The sequence below is a fragment of the Mangifera indica genome, chromosome 6, assembly GCF_011075055.1.
Source record: "Mangifera indica cultivar Alphonso chromosome 6, CATAS_Mindica_2.1, whole genome shotgun sequence".
NCBI classification, from domain to species: domain Eukaryota; kingdom Viridiplantae; phylum Streptophyta; class Magnoliopsida; order Sapindales; family Anacardiaceae; genus Mangifera; species Mangifera indica.
Window position 1 is genome coordinate 11,636,317 of NC_058142.1, and position 25,342 is coordinate 11,661,658.

The 25,342-nt window shown below is 35.6% G+C and overlaps 1 protein-coding gene across 1 annotated transcript; it reads left to right on the forward strand.

The window, feature by feature from the left end:
- Positions 1–20,567: 20,567 nt before the first annotated feature.
- On the forward strand, positions 20,568–22,324 carry LOC123219511 (tyrosine decarboxylase-like). Its single transcript, XM_044641506.1, is given in 2 exon segments — positions 20,568–21,689; positions 21,691–22,324. Coding segments are annotated over 2 exon segments (1,497 nt in total). The 5' UTR covers positions 20,568–20,688; the 3' UTR covers positions 22,187–22,324.
- The last annotated feature ends 3,018 nt before the right edge of the window (positions 22,325–25,342 follow it).

The following is a 25,342-nucleotide window of genomic DNA, read 5'->3' on the forward strand; positions in this document are numbered from 1 at the left end:
ACACGCATTTAACACATATCATAATTCTTTTCTTTCACACATTTATTCATTTCCTTACTATACAGATATGATTCACTCATTATGATTTATGCATGTATGAGTGTCATGACATTTTTATTTTCTGATCGTACATCTTTCTCAACTCTTTATCAGCCACACAGGCTTGTATGCATAATTCTAATGCAAATGACTTTCATAAAATATTTACTAATTTGTTTCTCTCTCATTCTCATTGATCGATTTAGACTACATATGATAGTACTTGCAGTCACCATACAAAATATAATTCTCTCTTACACGCATATATTTTTTTTTCTTTGCTGTCCACACAGTACAGCTGATATTTTTCTTTGCTGTCCACACAGTACAGCTGATATTTTTCTTTTGCTGTCCACACAGTACAGCTGATATTTTTCTTTGCTGTCCACACAGTACAGCTGATATTTTTTCTTTGCTGTCCACACAGTACAGCTGGTTGTCCATATAGTACAACCGATTATTTTATTTGCTGTCCACACAGTACAGCTGGTTGTCCACACAGTACTACCGATTATTTTATTTGCTGTCCACACAGTACAGCTGGCGTGTAAGGATTTTTAGTATGTTTTCTGCTTTCCTGTATCATATGAGTCATTGTAAAAACATGCATGACTTAGAAAATATTTTTCCTCTTTCTTTATTTTTTTTCTAAATCATGCATATGTTATGATTCCTCATGTATGCATATATAACCATAATATGAAATATGCGCATTTGTTATTTTCCCTTATTCTTTTCATTCCTTCTCAAATATCATATTATTTTCTCATGCATTTATATATATATCATGCCTCAAATTAATTTCAATTATACAATATAGGCTTAATATAAGAGTTATTTCACACATTTTATGCACATAATTAAGCAAAATTAACCTATATCACATAAAATGACATTTTTACCCTTATGGCCAAAATTACCTTTTTACCCTTATGGCCAAAAATTACATCATGAATCCTAATGAATTCCTTTATCCTTTTAAGCATAAATCACCTTAATTCTAATACCTCACATACTGATATAAGTAAAGGTTATTTAAATAACCTAACTCAAATTTACTTCAAGTATGTAAAGTATGAAATTCTTACCTTTTCTTTGCCAAATAGGTGATTTAAGCTTATTCACCTTCTTTTCTTCTTTCTGGCAACCTTAATCAACCAAAAATATGATCATCCATCAAACTCTCAAATTTCACATATCTTAAAAATTAAATTTCTTATCTTAAAACTGACCAGAATTGACAGATCTACACTTTTTATAACTGGAGCCTCTGGAAATTAGGTGGTTTAGCTAGGTTTTTGGACAAATTTTGGTTAAGGGAAAAAGCTTAACTAAAACCATGGAGTTCTCGGCAAAAATGAAAGAGAAAATGAATAGCATAAGTTTATAAGCCTATTGGACCATTTTGCCCTTAACCTTTTCAATAAATTACTATTTTATCCTTAGCCAATTACCAAAAACCCTTAGCACCACCATATAATTTCAAGTGTGCCCTTCAATTTTAATTCCCACTTTGTCCCTTGAATCTTTATAAAATGACCATTTTACCCCCTTTGAAAAATATTGCTCATTTAGCAGTTTTCTATAATTCTTTTGCAATTTCTTTACACAACAAGTTATAAAATCAACTCTAGGGGTAATTTTGGAAGTGAAGTTTACTAACACACCTGAATTCGGATGTTACATTTCTTCCCCCCTTAAAAGAATTTCGTCCTCGAAATTTAAACAAATAAGTTGGGAAATCTCTCTCTCATTTGTTGCTCAACCTCCCATATGGCTTCTTCCACCTTATGATTCTTCCATAATACTTTCACTAATGGAATTGTCTTATTTCAGAGCTCTTTTATTTTTCTATCTAGTATCTGTACCGGTTGCTCCTCATAAGCTAAATCTTCTTTTAATTCCACATCATCTGATTTTAAGACATGTGAAGAATCGTTAATGTACTTTCTTAATAAAGAAATATGAAATACATTATGAACTCGATCCATACTAGGTGGAAGTGCAAGTCTATAAGCCACCTTGCCCACTCTTTCTAAAATTTCAAATGGGCCAATAAATCTTGGAGCAAGTTTCCCTTTTCTTCCAAATCTCATCACGTGCTTGTAAGGGGCTACTTTCACAAAAACTTTATCACCCGGTTGAAACTCTACTTCTTTCCTTTTCAAGTCTGCATAGCTCTTTTGCCTGTCCTAAGCTTGCTTCAATCTAGTCTTGATAATCTTTATATCGTCAACCATCCTCTAGGTTAATTTAGGCCCAAGAACTTGACTCAAATCATCTCGCTCTCCTATGTCATCCCAATGTAATGGAGATCTACACTTTCGTCCATAAAGAGCCTCATATGGGGCCATTTTAATGGTGGACTGATAACTATTATTATATGCAAATTCGATCAATGGAATCATTTCATGCCAGGTCATTTTGTAATCTAAACAACAGGCCCTCAACATATCCTCTAGTATTTGATTCACCCTCTCTGTTTGGCCATCTGTTTGAGGATGATATGCTGTGCTAAATGCCAGCCTAGTACCCAATGCTCTTTATAAGCTACCCCAAAAAGCTGAAATAAATCTGGGGTCTCTATCTGACACAATAGTTTTGGGTACACCACGTAATCTCACAATCTCCCGTATATAAATCTGGGCCAGTTGATCTGAAGCAAAACTATCTTTCACTGGAATAAAATGGGCCGATTTAGTCAATCTATCTACAATCACCCATAATGCATTATAGCCTTTTTGTACTCGAGGTAGGCCAATGATGAAATCCATTGAAATATCTTCCCATTTCCATTCAGGAATACTAAGTGGGTGCAGTAAACCCGAAGGTCTCTAATGCTCGGCCTTGACCTGTTGACATACCAAGCACTTAGCTACATAGTCACCAATATCTTTCTTCATACCTATCCACCAATAAGTTTTCTTTAAATCCTGATACATCTTTACTCCCCCAGGGTGGGCAGTGTAAAGTGTATCATATGCTTCACTCAAGATTTTCTTTCTCAATTCCAGATCTTGGGGAATATATACCCTGTTTCTGAACTTGAACACTCCATCTATCATTTGAAACTTAGTTGCTTTTCCTTCACATATCTGTTGACTTATTTTCTGGCACCACAAATCTTCTACTTGCTTCTCTTTTATTTCATTGAAGAGATTAGGTTGAATTTCCAATCTGGCCACTTGACTTCTTATCACCTCAATCTGTTCCCTCTGAAACTCTTTTTGTAACTCCATCTGAATGGTGAGGTGAGCTATGGCAATCTTTCTACTCAAGGCATCGGCTACCACATTTGCTTTACCCGGCTGATATTTAATAGCACATTCATAATCTTTGACTAGCTCCAACCATCTCCTTTGTCTCATATTCAAGTCTTTCTGAGTGAAGAAATATTTTAGACTTTTATGGTCGGTGTAGATATTACATTTAACTCCATATAAATAATGCCTCCAAATTTTTAAAGCAAAAACCACTGCTGCTAACTCTAAATCATGGGTAGGGTAGCGTGTTTCATAATCTTTTAACTGCCGAGAGGCATACGCTATCACCTTATCCCTTTGCATCAGCACGGCTCCCAAGCCATTATGCGAGGCATCACAATAAATATCATAATCTACACCTTCCTCTGACAATACTAAAATAGGAGCTGTAGTCAACCGTGTTTTTAGCTCTTGGAAACTCTTTTCACAAGCATCAGTCCATATAAAAGGAGTTCCTTGTCTAGTAAGAGCTGTAAATGGCTTGGCCAACCGAGCAAAACCTTGTACAAATCTTCTGTAATAGCCGGCTAGCCCTAAAAAGCTTCTAATCTCTTTCACAGTCTTCGGTCTCACCCATTCAAGTATTGTTTCCACTTTACTGGGGTCCACAGCTATACCTTCCTTAGTAACCACATGTCCCAAAAATATTACTCGATCCAACCAGAATTCACACTTAGAGAATTTGGCATACAATTTCTTTTCTCTCAATCTTTGTAGCACAAATCTCAAGTGTTCGACATGTTCTTCTTCTGATCTGGAGTATATCAAGATATCATCAATAAATACCACCAGGAATTTGTCAAGGTAATCATGAAATACTCGATTCATTAAAATCCATAAAGATTGCTGGAGCATTAGTTAATCCAAAGGGCATTACCACAAACTCGTAGTGCCCGTAGCGAGTCCGAAAAGCTGTCTTTGGAATATCTTGCTCTGCAATCCTTACCTGGTGATAACCTGACCTCAAGTCAATTTTGGAGAACACAGAAGCTCCTTTCAATTGATCAAATAAATCATCAATTCGAGGCAACGGGTATTTATTCTTCACTGTTAATTTATTCAACTCTCTGTAATCTATACACATACGGAGCGACCCATCTTTCTTTTTGACAAATAGTATGGGTGCTCCCCAAGGAGAGTGGCTAGGTCTAATAAAACCCTTATCTAAAAGTTCTTGCAACTGTTTCTTTAATTCTTGTAATTCAGCTGGAGCCATTCGGTAAGGGGCTTTTGAAATTAGGGCTGAGCCAGGTTCTAACTCGATACTAAACTCCAACTCTCTCTCTGGAGGTAAACCTGGTAGCTCATCAAGAAAGACATCTGGGAAATCTCGTACTATTGGGACATCCTGAACACCCAATCTTTGAACATCATGCTCATGCACCACATGAGTTAAATATCTCGTACACCCCTTTTTCAATAATTTTTGTGCTTTTACATTACTGATCATCATACTAGACTGATGACCCTCTCCGAAATTAAAGTAATCCCCATTATCGAGTTGGAATCGAGCCTTTTTCTTTCTACAGTCAATCTCAACTCCATATCTTTCTAAGAAATCCATGCCTAAAATAACATCAACATCAGGCATATCAAAGACAATCAAGTCCACCTTTAACTCTCTCCCATGTATCACTACCCTTTGGTCTTTTAACATCTTATCAGTAATCACACTCCCACCATCTGGCATCTCAATTTTAATGGAATGGGTAGATCTAACAGGCACTAAACCTACCCTTTCAATAACCCCTAGTGCAATAAAGGAGTGTGTAGCTCCTGAATCAATCAATGCATATAAAGAAATAGAGTGGAAAAAGAGCTGACCAGTAACTGCAGATGGACTAGCCTCCGCCTGACTATGGGTAGCTGTATAAACCCGTGCATTAGTACCTCTCCCTGGTTGCACTGGTGGAATTAGGCTTTGTGGTGGTTGTATCTGAACTGGCACTTCGGTACTTTGGCAATCTTTTGCTATATGCCCTGGTTGTCGGCATCTATAACAAATCACCGGTTTCTGCTGGTACCAACATTCCTCACTATGACGTCTCCCACAAATCTGACATTGGGGAATATTTTCTTTTCTAGGCTTCTTGTCACTCTTCCAGCCTTTTCTACTTGCTTTTGACTGAAATTTTCTTTTTCCCCTATTGTTTCTGAAACTGGAGCCAATTGAACTACCCTCTGATGTTGTAACTGGTGCAGAAATAGTCAATGAAGCAGGTAAAGCTGACTGACTTGGCATCACTGTTTGGGGTATTGTCAATGATGGAGGTGTTGACATGAAAGGTGCATTCCTGGATAGCTTATTAACATATACCTCCAATCTCAATGCTCTCTCCAATGCCTCTTCATAAGTTTGAGGAGTTTGTGATCTAGCTAGCACATGCAAGGCTATCTCTAGTCTAAGGCCCTGAAGAAATCTGTCCAGCCGGAGACTAGGGGTACTCACCATACCTGGAGCAAAACTGGCTAAGACATCAAAACGGGTAGAGTAATCCTTTACTAAACCCTCTCCCTGCTGTAAAGAAATAAACTCTTGAACTTTGACTGCTACCACATCAGCTGTTCTGTATTGGGCCTCAAATACCCTTCTAAAGTCTTTCCAGGTCATCAGATCCACATTTCTGCTTTCTTTAACTAGGTCCCACCATACGCGGGCCTCTCCCCTCATCAAGAAACTGGCATACCGAACTTTTTCTCTATCAGTCATAGGAAATAAATCCATAGTACTTTCCACTTGCTTGATCCATTCATCAGCCACTAAAGGATCTTTAGTACCTTTAAATTCAGGAGGGGTATGCTGATTAGGTAAGGAATAAATGGGCTCAAGTCGCCTTTGAGCTCTAATTTCTCCTCTCCCTTCATTTCTCATTTCATTTCTGATTTCTTCTATGACTTCCTCACGAATCTCACTTCTAATCTCATCTCGAATGGCATCTCTTGCTATATTTTCAGGTGTGGGTCTATCTTGACTCTCAGTCAACACCTGACGGACTATATCTCGTATTTCTGCTAGCCCAAATCCTGAACCAACTGACGGGGCAGGGTTAGACGGTTCTCCCGTCTCTCTCTGAATACCCCTTCCACGACCCCGTCCTCGTCCTCGTCCTCGTCTTGTGGTACTCATCATCTAATAACTGCATAAGTGTAATTACATAATATTATATTATTTGAATACAGGTAAAGAAAATAACTTACTGCAGTCGATTCTCGGGAGCTAATCTGTGAGACATGAGGGGCACCTGTGCAATATTAGAATGCAAAACCATAGATATATTGTATTATATTACCACACATTATATTATATTTTCCTTTAAGCGCCCAAAATCGCGCTCTGATACCAAAAATGTAACCTCTCCTAACCATTGGATGTGTTACAGAAAAACGGCATGAGTTCCCCTATTTTAGAGGGTCCGGGGAATATTTTTCTCTTTTTCATTATGCCCTGTAACACTCCCAATTTATAATTCACACAAACCAGTCCTACCAATCAACTGGATTTTTATCAACTTAATCACAATTAGTAAAATAAGTACATAATAATAACCATCATAAAAATTTTCACCCACAGAAACTTTATAATCAATTTTCATAACTAGCTGTATTTATATATATATACATATCCACCAATATCTACATCAAGTATATATATATATATAGGCATATATTCACATATACATCAAAATATATATATATATATATATATATATATATATATATATATATATATATATATATATATATATATATATATATATATATTAATAAAAATATGGTGCCTTCCTCCCTTAGCCTCATGTCTCATTAGTGCTCCCCGGGAACCTTTGCTGTATTTCTTTACCTGTAAAATATTAAATTAAACGGAGTGAGCGACTATGGCTCAGTAAGAAAATCATACTAAACACTTAAAGTATTTTATACCAGTATTAATCTTTTATAATCTTTTCCATACTCAGCGTGTCTGAACTATTTACAACAAAATAATTGACACAGAACACGCATTTAACACATATCATAATTCTTTTCTTTCACACATTTATTCATTTCCTTACTATACAGATATGATTCACTCATTATGATTTATGCATGTATGAGTGCCATGACATTTTTATTTTCTGATCGTACATCTTTCTCAACTCTTTATCAGCCACACAGGCTTGTATGCATAATTCTAATGCAAATGACTTTCATAAAATATTTACTAATTTGTTTCTCTCTCATTCTCATTGATCGATTTAGACTACATATGATAGTACTTGCAGTCACCATACAAAATATAATTCTCTCTTACACGCATATATTTTTTTTTCTTTGCTGTCCACACAGTACAGCTGATATTTTTCTTTGCTGTCCACACAATACAGCTGATATTTTTCTTTTGCTCTCCACACAGTACAGCTGATATTTTTCTTTGTTGTCCACACAGTACAGCTGATATTTTTTCTTTGCTGTCCACACAGTACAGCTGGTTGTCCACACAGTACAACCGATTATTTTATTTGTTGTCCACACAGTACAGCTGGTTGTCCACACAGTATAACCGATTATTTTATTTGCTGTCCACACAGTACAGCTGGCGTGTAAGGATTTTTAGTATGTTTTCTGCTTTCCTGTATCATATGAGTCATTGTAAAAACATGCATGACTTAGAAAATATTTTTCCTCTTTCTTTATTTTTTTTCTAAATCATGCATATGTTATGATTCCTCATGTATGCATATATAACCATAATATGAAATATGCGCATTTGTTATTTTCCCTTATTCTTTTCATTCCTTCTCAAATATCATATTATTTTCTCATGCATTTATATATATATCATGCCTCAAATTAATTTCAATTATACAATATAGGCTTAATATAAGGGTTATTTCACACATTTTATGCACATAATTAAGCAAAATTAATCTATATCACATAAAATGACATTTTTACCCTTATGGCCAAAAATTACATCATGAATCCTAATGAATTCCTTTATCCTTTTAAGCATAAATCACCTTAATTCTAATACCTCACATACTGATATAAGTAAAGGTTATTTAAATAACCTAACTCAAATTTACTTCAAGTATGTAAGTATGAAATTCTTACCTTTTCTTTGCCAAATAGGTGATTTAAGCTTATTCACCTTCTTTTCTTCTTTCTGGCAACCTTAATCAACCAAAAATATGATCATCCATCAAACTCTCAAATTTCACATATCTTAAAAATTAAATTTCTTACCTTTGAACTGACCAGAATTGACAGATCTACACTTTTTATAATTGGAGCCTCTGGAAATTAGGTGGTTTAGCTAGGTTTTTGGACAAATTTTGGTTAAGGGAAAAAGCTTAACTAAAACCATGGAGTTCTCGGCAAAAATGAAAGAGAAAATGAATAGCATAAGTTTATAAGCCTATTGGACCATTTTGCCCTTAACCTTTTCAATAAATTACTATTTTATCCTTAGCCAATTACCAAAAACCCTTAGCACCACCATATAATTTCAAGTGTGCCCTTCAATTTTAATTCCCACTTTGTCCCTTGAATCTTTATAAAATGACCATTTTACCCCCTTTGAAAAATATTGCTCATTTAGCAGTTTTCTATAATTCTTTTGCAATTTCTTTACACAACAAGTTATAAAATCAACTCGAGGGGTAATTTTGGAAGTGGAGTTTACTAACACACCTGAATTCGGATGTTACATTATTAGAAAAATATTAGGAGTTTTTTTTAATTATTAATAATTGTACGACTGTTTTTCATAGTTATGATTGATTTTTTAATTATAAATGAATAATTATCTTCAAAAACTGGTCATTGCAGGATTCATAATTAAAATGGATGGTTATGCATCAGTTCGTTATCAGGGAGAATGGATTCAAGGTCGCAACAACACAATGAAATATGTTGGAGGAGCCAAACAATTGATTAAAATCCCTTATGGAACAACATTCGAGGGATTTATTGAGCTTTTGACGGAGTCTTGCAGTATTGATCTGAAACAATATAATTTTCTGTATTTTTCATGTTCAATAGAATTACAATTATATAGGAGATTGGGATAGCTAATTTAGGAAGACTATTAACTACTCCTATCTAAGTTTAGGAAGGATATTATAGCATTCCTATTCTATATGAGTATCTATGATTCACTATCTATACAATATCTCAACAATATCTCAACACTCCCCCTCAAGCTGGAGCATATAAATCATATGCACCAAGCTTGTTACAAATATAATTAATTCGTGGCCCTCGAAGTGATTTTGTCAGGATGTCAGCAAGTTGATCATTTGAATTGACATAACTTGTGCCAATAACGCCAGATATAACTTTCTCTCGAATAAAGTGACAATCAATTTCTATATGCTTTGTCCTTTCATGAAAAACTGGATTGGAAGAGATGTGAAGAACAGTCTGGTTATCACAAAATAATGTCATTTGTGGAACATCTGCAAATTTTAATTCTTGAATTAACTGCTTCAACCAAACAAGTTCACAGGTAACTAATGTCATAGCACGATACTCAGCTTCGGCACTTGATCTAGCCACAACATCTTGTTTCTTGCTTTTCCACGATATAAGATTTCCTCCAACTAAGACACAATACCCAGAAGTAGATCGTCTATCTGAAGGTGAGCCTGCCCAATCGGCATCAGAATATCCAACTATCTGTGTATGACCCTTATTCTCATAGAGTAGACCTTTTCCTGGAGCTCCTTTGATATACCGTAGAATTCGAACAACAACATCCCAATGATAGGTACATGGCGACTGAAGAAACTGACTAACAACACTGACTGAAAATGAAATATCAGGTCGCGTTATGGTGAGATAATTGAGCTTTCCAACCAATCTGCGATACCTCCCAGGATCATTAAGAGGCTCCCCCTGTCTAGGTAAGAGTTTAGTATTAGGATCCATGGGAGAGTCTATAGGTTTACAGTCTAACATTCCTGTTTCTTCCAGAATATCCAAAGCATACTTTCTTTGTGAGATAACAATTCCAGATTTAGATTGTGCCACTTCTATGCCGAGAAAATACTTGAGTGGCCCCAAATCTTTAGTCTGAAAATGTTTAAACAGATGTTGCTTTAATTGCATAATCCCATCTTGATCATTTCCTGTTATAACAATATCATCCACATAAACAACCAAATAGATACTTTGGCCTTGTGAGGTATGTCTATAGAACACCGAATGATCAGACTCGCTTCTACTCATGCCAAATTCCTGAATTACTGTACTAAACCGCCCAAACCAAGCACGGGGAGATTGTTTTAAGCCATATAAAGAGCGTCGGAGTTTACAAACCAATCTAGACTCCCCCTGAGCAACAAAACCAGGTGGTTGCTCCATATAAATGTCCTCCTGAAGTTCACCATGGAGAAAAGCATTCTTGATATCCAACTGATGTAGAGGCCAGTGCCTAATGGCAGCCATAGAGAGAAACAGACGAACAGATGACATTTTAGCCACTGGAGAGAATGTTTCATAATAGTCCAGGCCATATGTTTAGGTGTACCCTTTCGCAACCAACCAAGCTTTCAATCTATCAACCTTGCCATCCGGACCAACCTTAACAGTATAGATCCACCGACAACCAACAGTGGTGTGTTCAGGGGGTAATGGAACTAAATCCCAAGTACCATTGCCATGTAAAGCAGACATCTCATCCAGCATTGCTTGTCGCCATCCAGGGTCAGAAAGGGCCTCATGAATATTGTTAGGAATAGAAATAGAGGACAATGTAGACATAAATGCATAATATGGTGGTGATAAGCGATGACAACTAAGGAAATTATAAATCGGATGAGGATTACGAGTGGAACGCATACCTTTGAGAATGGCAATGGGAAACTGATCAGCAGAAGACAAGACCTCAGTACTGGAGGAGATTGGTGCAGGAAATGGAGGCATAGGAATCTCAGGAGTTACTTTATACACATCTTCACCTGTAGGACCCGTACTTGACTGAAGAGACTCCTCAGTGAGAGGAGCAGACTCAGACAAAGAATTAGGAAATGAGATAATAGAAGACAATGGAAGAGTTTCTGTGATAGGTGGACCACTTGGAGAAGAAAAGTAAGGAGAAGACTCAAAAAAGGTAACGTCCGCAGAAATATAATATCGACGTGTTTCAGGAGAATAACATCGATATCCTTTCTGAAGACGAGAGTACCCAAGAAAGACACATTTGAGAGCACGAGCGGTTAACTTGTCTTGACCAGGAGATAGGTTATGAATAAAACAAGTACACCAAAAAATACGAGGAGAAAGAGAATATAGAGGTTGTTCAGGATATAAAATAGAGTGAGGTACCTGATGCTGTAAAACTGAAGACGACATTCGATTATTAGAAAGCAAGCAGTAAGGACTACCTCAGCCCAAAATTGAGAGGGGACATTATTGTGTATAAGAAGGGTACGAGCAGTTTCAAGGAGGTGTCGATTTTTCCTTTCAGCAACCCCATTTTGCTGAGGGGTATAAACACAAGATGACTGATGTAAAATACCTTGAGAAGACATAAACTTGGTGAAAGGAGCAGAGAAATATTCAGTAGCATTATCACTACGAAGGATACGTATAGTAGTAGAAAATTGAGTTTTTATTTCAGCACAAAAAGTCCCAAAAATAGAAAATAACTCAGATCGATTTTTCATTAAAAACAACCAAGTGCAACGAGAATAATCGTCGATAAAAGTAACAAAGTATTTAAATCCTAAACCGGACGCAACTCGATTGGGACCCCAAACATCTAAATGGACTAACTCAAAAGGGGATGTAGCCCGATTATTGACTTGCTTGGGAAATATTTTCCTAGTATGTTTTCCAAGCTGACACGACTCACATTGAAGAGATGATAAAGAAGACAAACGAGGTACCATTTTCTGTAGTTTGGAGATACTAGGATGTCCAAGGCAGTTGTGAAGTACTGTTGGAGACTCAGTAACTGGACAGGCTACAGACTCAGATGGTAGATGTAAGTGGTAGAGACCCTGTGACTCACGTCCTGTACCAATCGTCCGTCTCGTACTGCGGTCCTATATAACAAAAGAATCTTTAGTAAAGATAATGACACAGTCTAAAGAATGAGTGAGTTTACTGACAGAGATGAGGTTAAAAGGGCATTCAGGTATATAAAGTACAGAGTTTAAAGGTAAAGAAGGAAGAGGAAGTGCACGACCTAAGATTGTTGTTTGAGCTACAGAACCATTGGCTAACGTGACAGCAGGTAGAGACTGAGATTTAGTACAATGAGAAAGTAAATTAAGGTTACCAGAGATGTGGTTAGAAGCACCAGAATCGAGAACCCAAGGTCCATAAGAAGAGGACTGAGTAAAGCATACGGTTGGGTGACCTGGATGTGCACTAGAAGCAATATTGGATGAGGACTGTTTCGATGTCTGATACTTGAGATATTCTTCGTAATCAGTACCTGTGAGAGTCAATGATGGTTGAGACTGATTATTAGAAGAGTGTGGAACATCCATCTGAGTAGAAGTGCTGAAAAGCTCTCGAAAATGAGGCCAGTAGAAGACTCACAGTCTGAAGAGAAGAGAAAGATCGGCAGAAACTGATTTCTGACGATAATAGAAGCGAATGGTGACAGAACGGCGCGTGGATGGCCGGAGGAGGATCACCGGAGCTTTTTGTAACTGACAGTGCCGACGGTGAGACAACACCCTCTCCGGAGAAGCAGATCAGAGATCACAGTCGGAGCACGAACAACGACCAATGCGTGCAAGCTATTCCGGCGTCGGATGGCCGCGGAGTTTCCACGGATGGAATCATCGGTATCGTCTGAGTCCGATTGAGAGGGTGGTGTCGTTTCACGTTCACCGGAACAGGAGATCGACGACGGAGATGCTGAGGAGACAAGCGACGCGTGTGGGCACGTGTAACGGTGAATGACAACGGGACTTCAACGAGATTGACGGTGAGACTATTCCGATCCCTCTAGTGTGAGCACAATCACCAGAAAATGATGAAATCACGATGATCGGAGAAACAACCGGAAAGGGTTGCTTTGACGGATGTGTCGGTGAGAGAATCTTGATCACACTGGTATAGTCACGATCACCAGAAAAATGACGGAAGCACAGTGATGGGAGAAACAGTGGAGAAAGGGGGTTTGATTCACCGGAACAGAAATTTTAAAAGCTAGGCTCTGATACCATGAAACAATATAATTTTCTGTATTTTTCATGTTCAATAGAATTACAATTATATAGGAGATTGGGATAGCTAATTTAGGAAGACTATTAACTACTCCTATCTAAGTTTAGGAAGGATATTATAGCATTCCTATTCTATATGAGTATCTATGATTCACTATCTATACAATATCTCAACAATATCTCAACATGATCCAATGAAAAACTATATTCAAGTATCAATGAAGCCAAGAAAAATTGAGCTCGACGGCCCCATCCAGATCCAAAATGATGAAGATGTCCAGGGTTTTCTTGATATGTCCCAGTACTTTCAGAAATGTATTCCTATATTTGTTACATGTACCCCAATTGAAGGGCAGGAGGATGAAGATGAAAACGAAAGTAGTTAGGTCAAAAAAGAATATGATTTGGAAAAGTTGATTAATTTCAGTAATGACCCGTTGTATATTGCAAACTCATGGGCTCATGGAGAAAAAGATATAGTTCCCTATTGGGGTGACTTTGATGGAAATGATATGCCCGACATTCCTTCAGAAGATGTAGAGCCTAAGTATATGGCATCAGTTACCGAGGGTATGGATAGTTTACAGCTTGAAGATCCTATTTCAGGTGGTGGAAATTATTCTGGGCCATTTTTTGACAATGTCCCCATTGATCCATTTAGGTGGCTTCCTGATTTTCCTCCACAGCCATCAGCATCATCAGGTAGTTCCAGATCGATCTGAGAGGAACATGGTGTCAAGATAGGGGATATTTTTCATAATAAAGTCCAATTGAAAGACGCTATGAAACAATTCGCCTTACTGAAAGGATTTCAATTTGATGTCAAAAAGTCTGACAAGAAATGGTGGGAAATTAAGTGCACGGTCGAAAATTGTAAGTGGTATATACATGCAACCAAGTCCACTGTTGGTGATGTGTGGGGTATCAACTCTATGAATCCTACCTACACATGTTTAGTTGATCAAATCTTGCCACATCATAGACAAGCTGGCGCCCGAGCTTTAGGTCAATTAATGAGATCAAAGTTTGTGATGATTGATCGAATTTATCGGCCTAAAGAAATAATTGTAGACATCACCGACCGATATAAAATTGATATTTCCTACTCACAGGCTTCGCGGGCAAGAAATTGGGCTATCAATTCATTGAGGGGTTCACCGGAGGAATCTTTTATGTTGTTACCAGATTATTGTTATAATTTACAACGTACTAATCCGGACACCGTTACTGCTATTGAAACAGATGATGAGCATCGATTTACAAATTTTTTTATGGCGTTAGAATGTTCAGTTCGTGCGTTTAGTCAATATCTTTGCCCCGTTATTTGCATTGACGCTGCTTTCCTTAAAGGTCGATATCTAGGGCATTTATTTATTGCGGTGGCTCTTGATGGTAATAATCAAATATACCCTATTGGTTTCGGTGTCGGCAAAAAAGAAGATCACGACACGTGGTGTTGGTTTCTTATGAGAATTAAAGAATGCATCCCTGACCTCTCTGAGCTTGCAATAATCTTTGATCGACATCATGCTATCTGCTCAGCAATGGCTAAAGTCTTTCCAGATGTCCACCATGGATGCTGTTGTCATCACCTTCTGTGTAACATGCGGGCAAAGTATAAACGGGACTCAAAGGTATATTGTAAACAAGTAATTAAATTTATAACAGTTTATCATTTTCAAACATTTTGCTTACAATGAGTTTTCATATTTTTTACCATCTTACAGGTCGCGGGTGCATATTGGAAAGCCGCTAAATCATACACAGAGTCTGAATTTGGTTCGATGATGTAATCCATTGACTCAATGAACCCCCAAGCTGGAGCTTATCTACGGGATGTCGGCTTTCACCGTTGGAGTAGAGCGTACTTTCCAGGACATCGATACAACATCATGACCACAAATATTGCTGAGTCATTTAATGCCCTTGTCAGACACGCTCAGGGCCTACCTATAACCATGCTTTTGGAGTTTATTCGTGGTACCATGCAACGATGGTTTTACGAGAGGAGAACCCATGCAAGTAAGTATCAAATCGATCTTAATTAAAAGTTGTCTCATATACTTTTTTCCACTTTGTTAATCATATTACCAAATGTATTCTTAATATTTTTTCCGAATTACAGGTGAATGTCATAACTTCCTCACCCCTTGGGCAGAAGAGAAGATCAACAATCGCCTTTCAAAGTTTGTAAGTCTGGAGGTTCGACCGATTACACCTACTCGGTATCAGGTTGTTGGATTTGGTGGATTCATGGGTATTGTGGACTTTGGTGACATGTCTTGCACGTGTAGAAAGTTTCAGCTTTCACGTATTTCGTGCAAGCATGCCATTGTCGTTGCACGACATATGAGACTCACGAATGTGCACGCCTGGGTTCATCCATTCTTCCGCACCAACATTTACCGTACAATATATCAGGAACCGATCAATCCTCTTGGAAATCAATATGATTGGTTACACTCACCGGAGGAGAGAGTTATATTGCCCCCCGTCCTTGATAGTCGTCGTGCAGGTCGTCCATCAAACAGAAATCGACGTCCATCGTAAGGAGAAATAGTTACACCAAGGATTTGTAGTCATTGCCATGAACCGGGGTACACACGAACCAACTGTAAATCCCCAGCACCGGTCACATACAAAAGGCAAAGGAACGAGATCTTGACATGCTTATACCCAATTTTGTTTGTTATATGATTCTTCATTGTTGTACTTCAGGTTTATGTAACCGATGTATTTTTATTATTGTTTCAAACGTGTAATTGTATTGTCATTTGATGTAATAAATTTAGTGTTACTTTATTTCAGTATTACTTTATTTTCTCTAATTGTTTCAAGTGTGTAAATGTTTGAGTAATCATACGTTTTTATTGTTTTTTCATTACAAGATTATTTAAAAAATGAAATCAAATACGATACACATCCATATATAACCACAAATAAAGTATATCATACACATATATACATACAATAAATATATACATCTAAACATAGGAATAACGATAAATATACATCCGTGAGCTACTCGATACAGTGAGAATTTGGTTTCGGGTAAACGAAGGAGATACCCGAAACATGTCCTCCCAAATAGTCGTAGTTGATCTGGGGTCAATGTAGCAGTAATCTGAGATAATGCGGCACGCTGTGCACGACATATCGCCTCTCCCCGGAAGTGTCTAGTCTCGTCGGGGATTCGCAGCTCGCTGTCAACCCGTCTTCTTTTGCAAGAAATATCCTGAGACAATGTAAAAAATTCGTTAGACATGAGTAAAAACAAATATGTAAACAAATGTATACGTGAAAAAAACATGAAAAGATGAAAAATACCAAATAATAAAAAAGGAAATAACAAAACTTAAAAAACAAGATTTAACTGCTTGATAACGGAATTAAAATTCGAATTCTAAAAGTTGAAATACCCTAGAATGGTAACAATCGAAAAATCTTTCAAAAATCTAAAAAATGCGAGTCCACATCTCGTAAAACGGTGAAATTAGAAAAAACGAAATTGAAATTCGAATTCTAAAAGTTGAAATACCCTAGAATGACAACAATCAAAAAATCCTTCAGGAATCTGAAAAATAAGAGTCCATATCTCGTAAAACGATGAAATCTGAAAAAACAGAATTGTAATTCAAATTCTAAAAGTTGAAAAACCCTAGAATGGGAACAATAAAAAAATCCTTCGAAAATCTGAAAAATACGAGTCCATATCTCGTAAAACGATGAAATTAGAAAAAACAGAATTGAAATTCGAATTCTAAAAGTTGAAATACCCTAGAATGACAACAATCAAAAAATCCTTCGGGAATCTGAAAAATAAGAGTCCATATCTCGTAAAATGATGAAATCCGAAAAAATAGAATTATAATTCAAATTCTAAAAGTTGAAAAACCCTAGAATGGGAACAATCAAAAAATCCTTCGAAAATCTGAAAAATACGAGTCCATATCTCGTAAAACGATGAAATTAGAAAAAACAAAATTGAAATTCGAATTCTAAAAGTTGAAATACCTTAGAATGACAACAATCAAAAAATCCTTCGAAAATCTGAAAAATAAGAGTCATATCTCGTAAAACGATAAAATCTGAAAAAACAGAATTGAAATTCGAATTCTAAAAGTTGACAAACCCTAGAATGGGAACAATCGAAAAATCCTTCGAAAATCTGAAAAATACGAGTCCATATCTCGTAAAACGGTGAAATTCAAAAAAGCGGAATTGAAATTCGAATTCTAAAAGTTGAAATACCCTAGAATGACAACAATCGAAAAATTCTTCAGAAATCTGAAAAATAAGAGTCCATATCTCGTAAAACGATGAAATCTGAAAAAACGGAATTGAAATTTGAATTCTAAAAGTTGAAAAACCCTAGAATAGGAACAATCGAAAAATCCTTTGGAAATATGAAAAATACGAGTCCATATCTCGCAAAACGGTGAAATTCGAAAAAACGGAATTGAAATTCGAATTCTAAAAGTTGAAAACCCCTAGAACAGAAAAAACGGATATAAAATTCGAAAATTACACGATCAAAAACTCTAGATAAGAAAATTATCAATTTACCCCCTCATGAAAACTCTAGCTCGAACAGGTCCACTGTGTTCTAAGGAATTTCACAGGCTTCCCAATATTTTAAAAAAGCTACTTTACCCCCCTAAAAACAGCCAATCTTGGCTGAACGTGGGATGCACGATTTTGACGTGGGAAACACTGTTCCCACGTCGGACTGCCGATCTCTTCGGCAGTCATTTTCGGCCAAATTTTGGTCGTTTCAGCCTCCGATTTTCACATAAATCAAATCTACACGTTGTATAACACAAAACCCCTCAATTAATTCAACAAAAACAACCAAGAATCAAAACATTTTAAGCATTATTCAAACCTTAAACCCTAAAATTTCAAACCGAGAAATCTCAATCAAATCTCAATAATATGAGCAATAACTTGATCCAAACAAGATTGCGGGAGATATACTAACCTTCTTTGCCATTTTCGGATGCTGGAAATCACGAAAATCGACAGAAATCTGGTCGGCCGTGGGATGAACGTGGTGACGGGAAAAGTTTTGAAATTTGAAAGAAATGCACAGTAAATTCGCAAATATTAACGTGGGAAATAAGAAATTTGGCTGTGTTTATATATAGGGACATTTTCGTAATTTTGCCAAACTCACGTTGACGTGACAAATTTCAAAAAAACCCGACGTGGGCTAATGTGTCTCCCACGACTCCCCAATAGTTTTAAAAAGCTAATTTACCCCCCTAAATTTGGCTGAACGTGGGATGCATGATTTTGACGTGGGAAACACTGTTCCCACGTCGGACTGCCGATCTCTTCGAATCTACACGTTGTATAACATAAAACCCCTCAATTAATTCAACAAAAACAACCAAGAATCAAAACAATTTAAGCATTGTTCAAACTGTAAACCCTAAAATTTCAAACCGAAATATCTCAATCAAATCTCAATAATATGAGCAATAACTTGATCCAAACAAGATTACGAGAGATGTGATAACATTATTTTCCATTTTCGGTTGCCGGAAAGCAAGAAAATCGGCGGAAATGACGTTTGCCGTGGGATTGCCGTGGGATGTGTAAAAAATTCGAATTTTCTTTGAATTGTACAGTGAAAATTTGCTGTGTTTATATATGGGGGCAGTTTCGTCATTTCACAAAACCTGGGCATTTTTGCTTAAACCTGAATTTTTTGGGCAATTTCACTTAGACCCCTTTAATTTTGCCTAGTTTTTAAAATTTCCCTATATAAAATTAACCAAAAATAAATAAAACTTCTTAATTACGCTGGGCTTGCGTCAAGTTGAGGACTTTGTGTGTTTAAAATTTGCTGCACTTGAACAACCACCATCTAAACAGTTTCTAGGAGCATCATATACACTGACTCTTTATGATATTGAGATCCACTTGAAGATGAATTTGTAGAAATGCAAGGACCACACCATGATCCTGCTTCTTCCTCCATCAATTTCTTATTATTAATGCTGTGCAATATGCTCAATGGTCGTTGTTGACATTTGAAGTTTCTTTCTCATTCAATAATTAATGGAAAAGATATTACAAACAGTATAACATAGAAAGAGTACAGAAAGTCAACTGAAATTAAAGACATTTGACAACCATAAAAAGGAGATGTTTATTTTTTTTCAACTAATTAAGGAAGAAGATGCAACTGACACTAGCTATTAACCAGTTGCGTGGTTCTTGCAACATGCACGCGGCTGGTACACTGTGCCTACGCCATGAATTGTAGACTGATTCTCCATTCATAAAACCCTACGTCTCTAACCAAATTGATGCCTTCAATGTGACCTACCTGCTTCGCTTCATATAATAATGAAAATATCAAGTTCTACGTCTTTCCAACCACTATCTGTGAAATATTTTAGGGCTAATTTTTCAAGTTCTAGTTTAGAAATTAGAAAGAAGAGCCGAATTTTCTTTACGTATAAAAATATGTGAATTACGTTTGTTTTATATGAATTGAAAAATAAATATTTTTTAATCTATAATTTTAAATAAAAATAATGTTAACAAATTTGATTCACCGTCGGCCATTGGCCGCCAGCCATCTTGCCTGTGTACACTATTCCCTGATTAAAGTTGTGGAGACGAAGACTAATTCTGGATTTATATCATCAGACGTCTTTCCAACTTGTTCATGCACGTGGATGGACCATATCTACTATAACCAACTGGATCAGTGTGTGACCCGGCTCCATATTCAACTAAATCAGCTTCATGTTGTGATTTTTTTTTTTTTTTTTACTTTTAATTTTAAAAAAAAAAAAATTCACCGGTTTTTTAATTTGTACAAAAAATCTGCTTCATGTTGTGATTTTTTTTTTTTTGGTTGATTAATTATCTACTTGTGATCTATAATGTTATTATTACAATTAAGTTCAATGTTTTGATTTAAATATATAATTTATTTATAATTAAAAAGTATCAAGAGTTTTTTTTTAATATACTCTTATTTATATATTTTATCACATAAATATAAATGATATTTCTATACATGGATAATTAGAGGAATGAAAAGTCAAACGCGTTACAACATTCATAGTATCCTGGTTCTACTTGGTATTGGTATGTCTATATATATTTGTTGATTTCCAGCTACTGATTCATACACAGAGCTCACAACCTTCATTTTTTTGGTCCATATTTTTATTCATCCTTTATCTCCTTTCTCAATGGGTAGCCTAAATTTCAATCCTGAACTTCAAAATAACTCAGTATCTTTCATTAAGCCCCTAGATTTTGAGGAACTGAGAAGGCAAGGTCACATGATCATAGACTTCATTGCTGATTATTACAAAAATGTTGAGAAACAGCCGGTTCGAAGCCAGGTTGAACCAGGTTATCTCAGTAAACGCTTGCCAAAATCTGCACCAAATAATCCTGAACCTATTGAGCAAATCCTGCAGGATGTCCAGGAACACATTGTCCCTGGATTAACACATTGGCAAAGTCCTAATTATTTTGCATACTTCCCTTCTAGTGGCAGCGTTGCTGGGATTATTGGTGAAATGATTAGCACAGGCTTTAATGTTGTAGGATTTAATTGGATGTCATCACCCGCAGCAACTGAGCTCGAAAATATTGTTATGGATTGGTTTGGAGAAATGCTGAAGCTTCCTAAATCTTTCCTTTTCTCTGGAAATGGTGGGGGTGTTATACAAGGTACTACATGTGAAGCCATTTTGTGCACATTATCTGCTGCAAGAGATCAAACTCTCAGTAAGATTGGAAGAGAAAACATTACAAAGCTTGTTGTTTATGGTTCTGATCAAACTCATAGTGCTCTCCAAAAAGCTGCTCAAATCGCAGGCATTGATCCCAACAACTTCCGGGCTATTAAGACTATGAAATCATCTTCATTTGGTCTATCCCCGGACTCCCTGCAGTCGATAGCTGAATCAGATGTAGAAGCGGGGTTGATCCCTCTTTTTCTATGTGCGACAGTTGGGACGACAGGAACAAACGCCGTTGATCCAGTCGGTCCGCTAAGTGAAATAGCCAAAAGATATGGAATATGGGTTCATATTGATGCTGCATATGCTGGAAGTTCCTGTATCTGCCCAGAGTTTCGACATTTCCTGAATGGTATTGAAGATGTGGACTCCTTCAGTCTCAATGCACACAAATGGTTCTTCACTACTCTAGATTGTTGTTGCCTTTGGGTGAAGAATCCAGGCGCTCTCAACAAATCCAGAGTTTTTGAGGAACAAGGCTAGTGATTCGAAGAAAGTGGTGGATTATAAAGATTTGCAAATAACTCTAAGCCGAAGATTTAGGGCCATGAAACTATGGATGGTTCTTAGAAGCTATGGAGTGGCCAATCTCAGGAATTTCCTTCGAAGCCATGTGAGAATGGCAAAGCTCCTTGAAGAGCTAGTGGGAAGTGACAAGAGGTTTGAAGTTGTTGTTCCAAGAAACTTTGCTATGGTTTGTTTTCGGGGATTGCCATCAACATTGGATAAGGCAAGTGAGGTGGTGAGAGTAAATAAATTCAATAGTGAATTGTTGGAGTCCATAAATAGATCTGGGAAATTATTCATGACTCACGCCATGGTAGAGGGAATCTTTGTGATAAGGTTTTCTATTGGTGCTACTCTGACAGAGGAACGACATGTGGTGGCGGCTTGGAAGGTGGTGCAACAGCATTTTGAAGCCAACCTTAAAATGTAGATGAAAATGCAAATTAGGTCGGTGGTAGAAATTTCCGAATTTGGATCCATATTACAAATTCATATTAAGGTAGATGTTACTACGTAAATGCACTTTTAATTTCGTCTTGATGAAAATGTTAGTGGTTTTATTTTTATATGTGTTGAAGTTTCTTTCTAAATTTTTATGTAAGAATATTTAATGTAATAAATGATAAAAGAGGTTCAATGAAATGCTTTAAATGTGGATAATCCCCTCAGGTATTGTTAAAGTTATTTCCACCAAGGTTTGATGTAATGTTAAAGTTTTTTATGTTAAATTTCAAAAATTCAATAATACATTTATCAGTCATTAAACACATCTATCCCTCATTAAAATAAAAAGAATTTATTAATATTTGGGGTTATTAAATTAAATATCTTAATATACTCAAAACTAAAACAAAAAGACCTTAACTTTTTAATATAAAGCAAAAATACCACCAAAATTCTCTTTTTATATGATCTTGTGAGATGTTCACTCATAGTAAATAGTGCATCGTAAGTTACTGTTTACTTTCACATAAAACAGTGATTTTTCGCAAGAAGTAAACGGTGTATTACAAAAATTATTGTTAACTTTATGTGAAACAGTGATTTTTTGCGAGAAGTAAATAATATATCAAAAAAATCACTATTAACTTTATATGAAATAAGGACTTTTCGTGATGCATTGTTTACCATGAGTGAACAGTCTCATGAAAAATTACTGTTTCACATTTAGTAGAAGTGATTCATGATATACTGTTTACCTCGAGGCATGTGAAAGTGTCTCTTAAAAAGTAGTTTACTAATGAGGTACTGTTTATCACAAATTTAATCTAGAAAATAAATTAATTTTCAAAAAATAATGTCTAAAATAACAATAATTAAATTTACACCTATTCTAACATAAAATCATTTAACAAATTCATTCAAAACACCAAAAAATTAACCCATACAATCAATTGTACAAATTCAAAAACCCTAACCTAAATAACAGTGGATATTTTTGCCTTGAGCTTAAGAATTTAGACTATTTAATTTAATTTCCCTATATAAAATATATGAATTTAATTTAACAGATTAATTAAGTTTTAGATTAAAATTTACATAAATATCTTGTTATTCCCAACTGATGTTTTTTTATTCGAACTCAAAAACAAATTTTTCGTTTTTCTAAATGAATTCACAATGTTAAATATTAAATGAAATTGAAAATTTGAATAGAATAAGAAAGTTAGGAAGGTGAAGAGTATTTTTTATTTTTAAAAAGAAAAATTGAGATATTTTAACTTAAACTTGTGAAAATTAGGCATTTTCACTCAACCTCTCAAGGATGGGCGTTTTTGCTTATGCGTTTTACAGGCTATTTAATTTAAGGGAAATTTTAAAAAATAGCCAAAATGCCCTCTCATTAAGCCAAAATGTCCGAAATCACTATTTCCAAGCCAAAATGCCCAAAATCACTGTTCCAAAAAAAAAAATGCCTATGCCTTTTTTTAAATACCAAAATTACTCTTACCCTCATATTTATATAACTCTTCCACTCACTATGAGGGTTTTAATGGAATATTAGATAAATATGGGAGGGTTTTGAATATTTTACACTATAAAAGCATTTTGATATTTATTTATTTATTTAAAACTTTTTCTAAAATGACAAAATTACCCCTCCCTTCATTTATATAACTCTCCTCACTCACTATAGGGTTAAATGTAATTTAGGATAAATATGGGGGGTTTTTGGATATTTTACATTGTAAAGGCATTTTCATATTTATTTATATATTTCATTACTTTTTCTAAAATGTTAAAAATACCCTTCCCCTCATCTATATAAACTCTCCTCACTCATTTTATTTCCACATACTTCTCATATCACTCAAACATTCACTCTCACTTTCATTTTTTTTTCAACATTAATTAGTAGGGATTCGTTCGGACGAAAGAAGTTCGTATTTTTGAATTCGACTCGAAAAAACACTATTCATAAAAAAAAGGTATTTATGTCAATCTTATCCTAAAACTTCATTTTATTTGTTAAGTATAGTTTTTATGTCGTAATATGAGGGTTAAATGTAATATTTGACAAGTATGGGGGGTTAAATGTAATTTAGAATAAATATAGGGGGTTTTGAATATTTTACATTGTAAAGGCATTTTCATATTTATTTATATATTTCATAACTTTTTCTAAAATGTCAAAAATATCCTTCCCCTCATCTATATAAACCCTCCTCACTCATTTTATTTCCACACACTTCTCATATCACTCAAACATTCACTCTCACTTTCATTTTTTTTCAACATTAATTAGTAGGGATTCGTTCGGACGAAAGAAGTTCGTACTTTTGAATTCGACTCGAAAAAACACTATTTATCAAAAAAAGGTATTTATGTCAATCTTATCATAAAACTTCATTTTATTTGTTAAGTATAGTTTTTATGTCGTAATATGAGGGTTAAATGTAATATTTGACAAGTATGGGGGGTTAAATGTAATTTAAGATAAATATAGGGGGTTTTTGGATATTTTACATTGTAAAGGCATTTTCATATTTATTTATATATTTCATTACTTTTTCTAAAATGTCAAAAATACCCTTCCCCTCATCTATATAAACCCTCCTCACTCATTTTATTTCCACACACTTCTCATATCACTCAAACATTCACTCTCACTTTCATTGTTTTTTCAACATTAATTAGTAGGGATTCGTTCGGACGAAAGAAGTTCGTATTTTTGAATTCGACTCGAAAAAATACTATTCATCAAAAAAAGGTATTTATGTCAATCTTATCCTAAAACTTCATTTTATTTGTTAAGTATAGTTTTTATGTAGTAATATGGGGGTTAAATGTAATATTTGACAAGTATGGGAGGTTAAATGTAATTTAGGATAAATATGGGGGGTTTTTGGATATTTTACATTGTAAAAGCATTTTCATATTTATTTATATAGATCTCGCAAGGAGAAATTGTTACACCGAGGATTTGCAGTCGTTGCCATGAACCGGCGCATACACGAACCCAATGTAAATCCCCAGCACCGGTCCCGAGCTCCACCCCCCAGCGTTCACATACAAAAGGCAAAGGAACGAGATCTTGACATGCTTATACTCAATTTTGTTTGTTATATGATTCTTCATTGTTGTA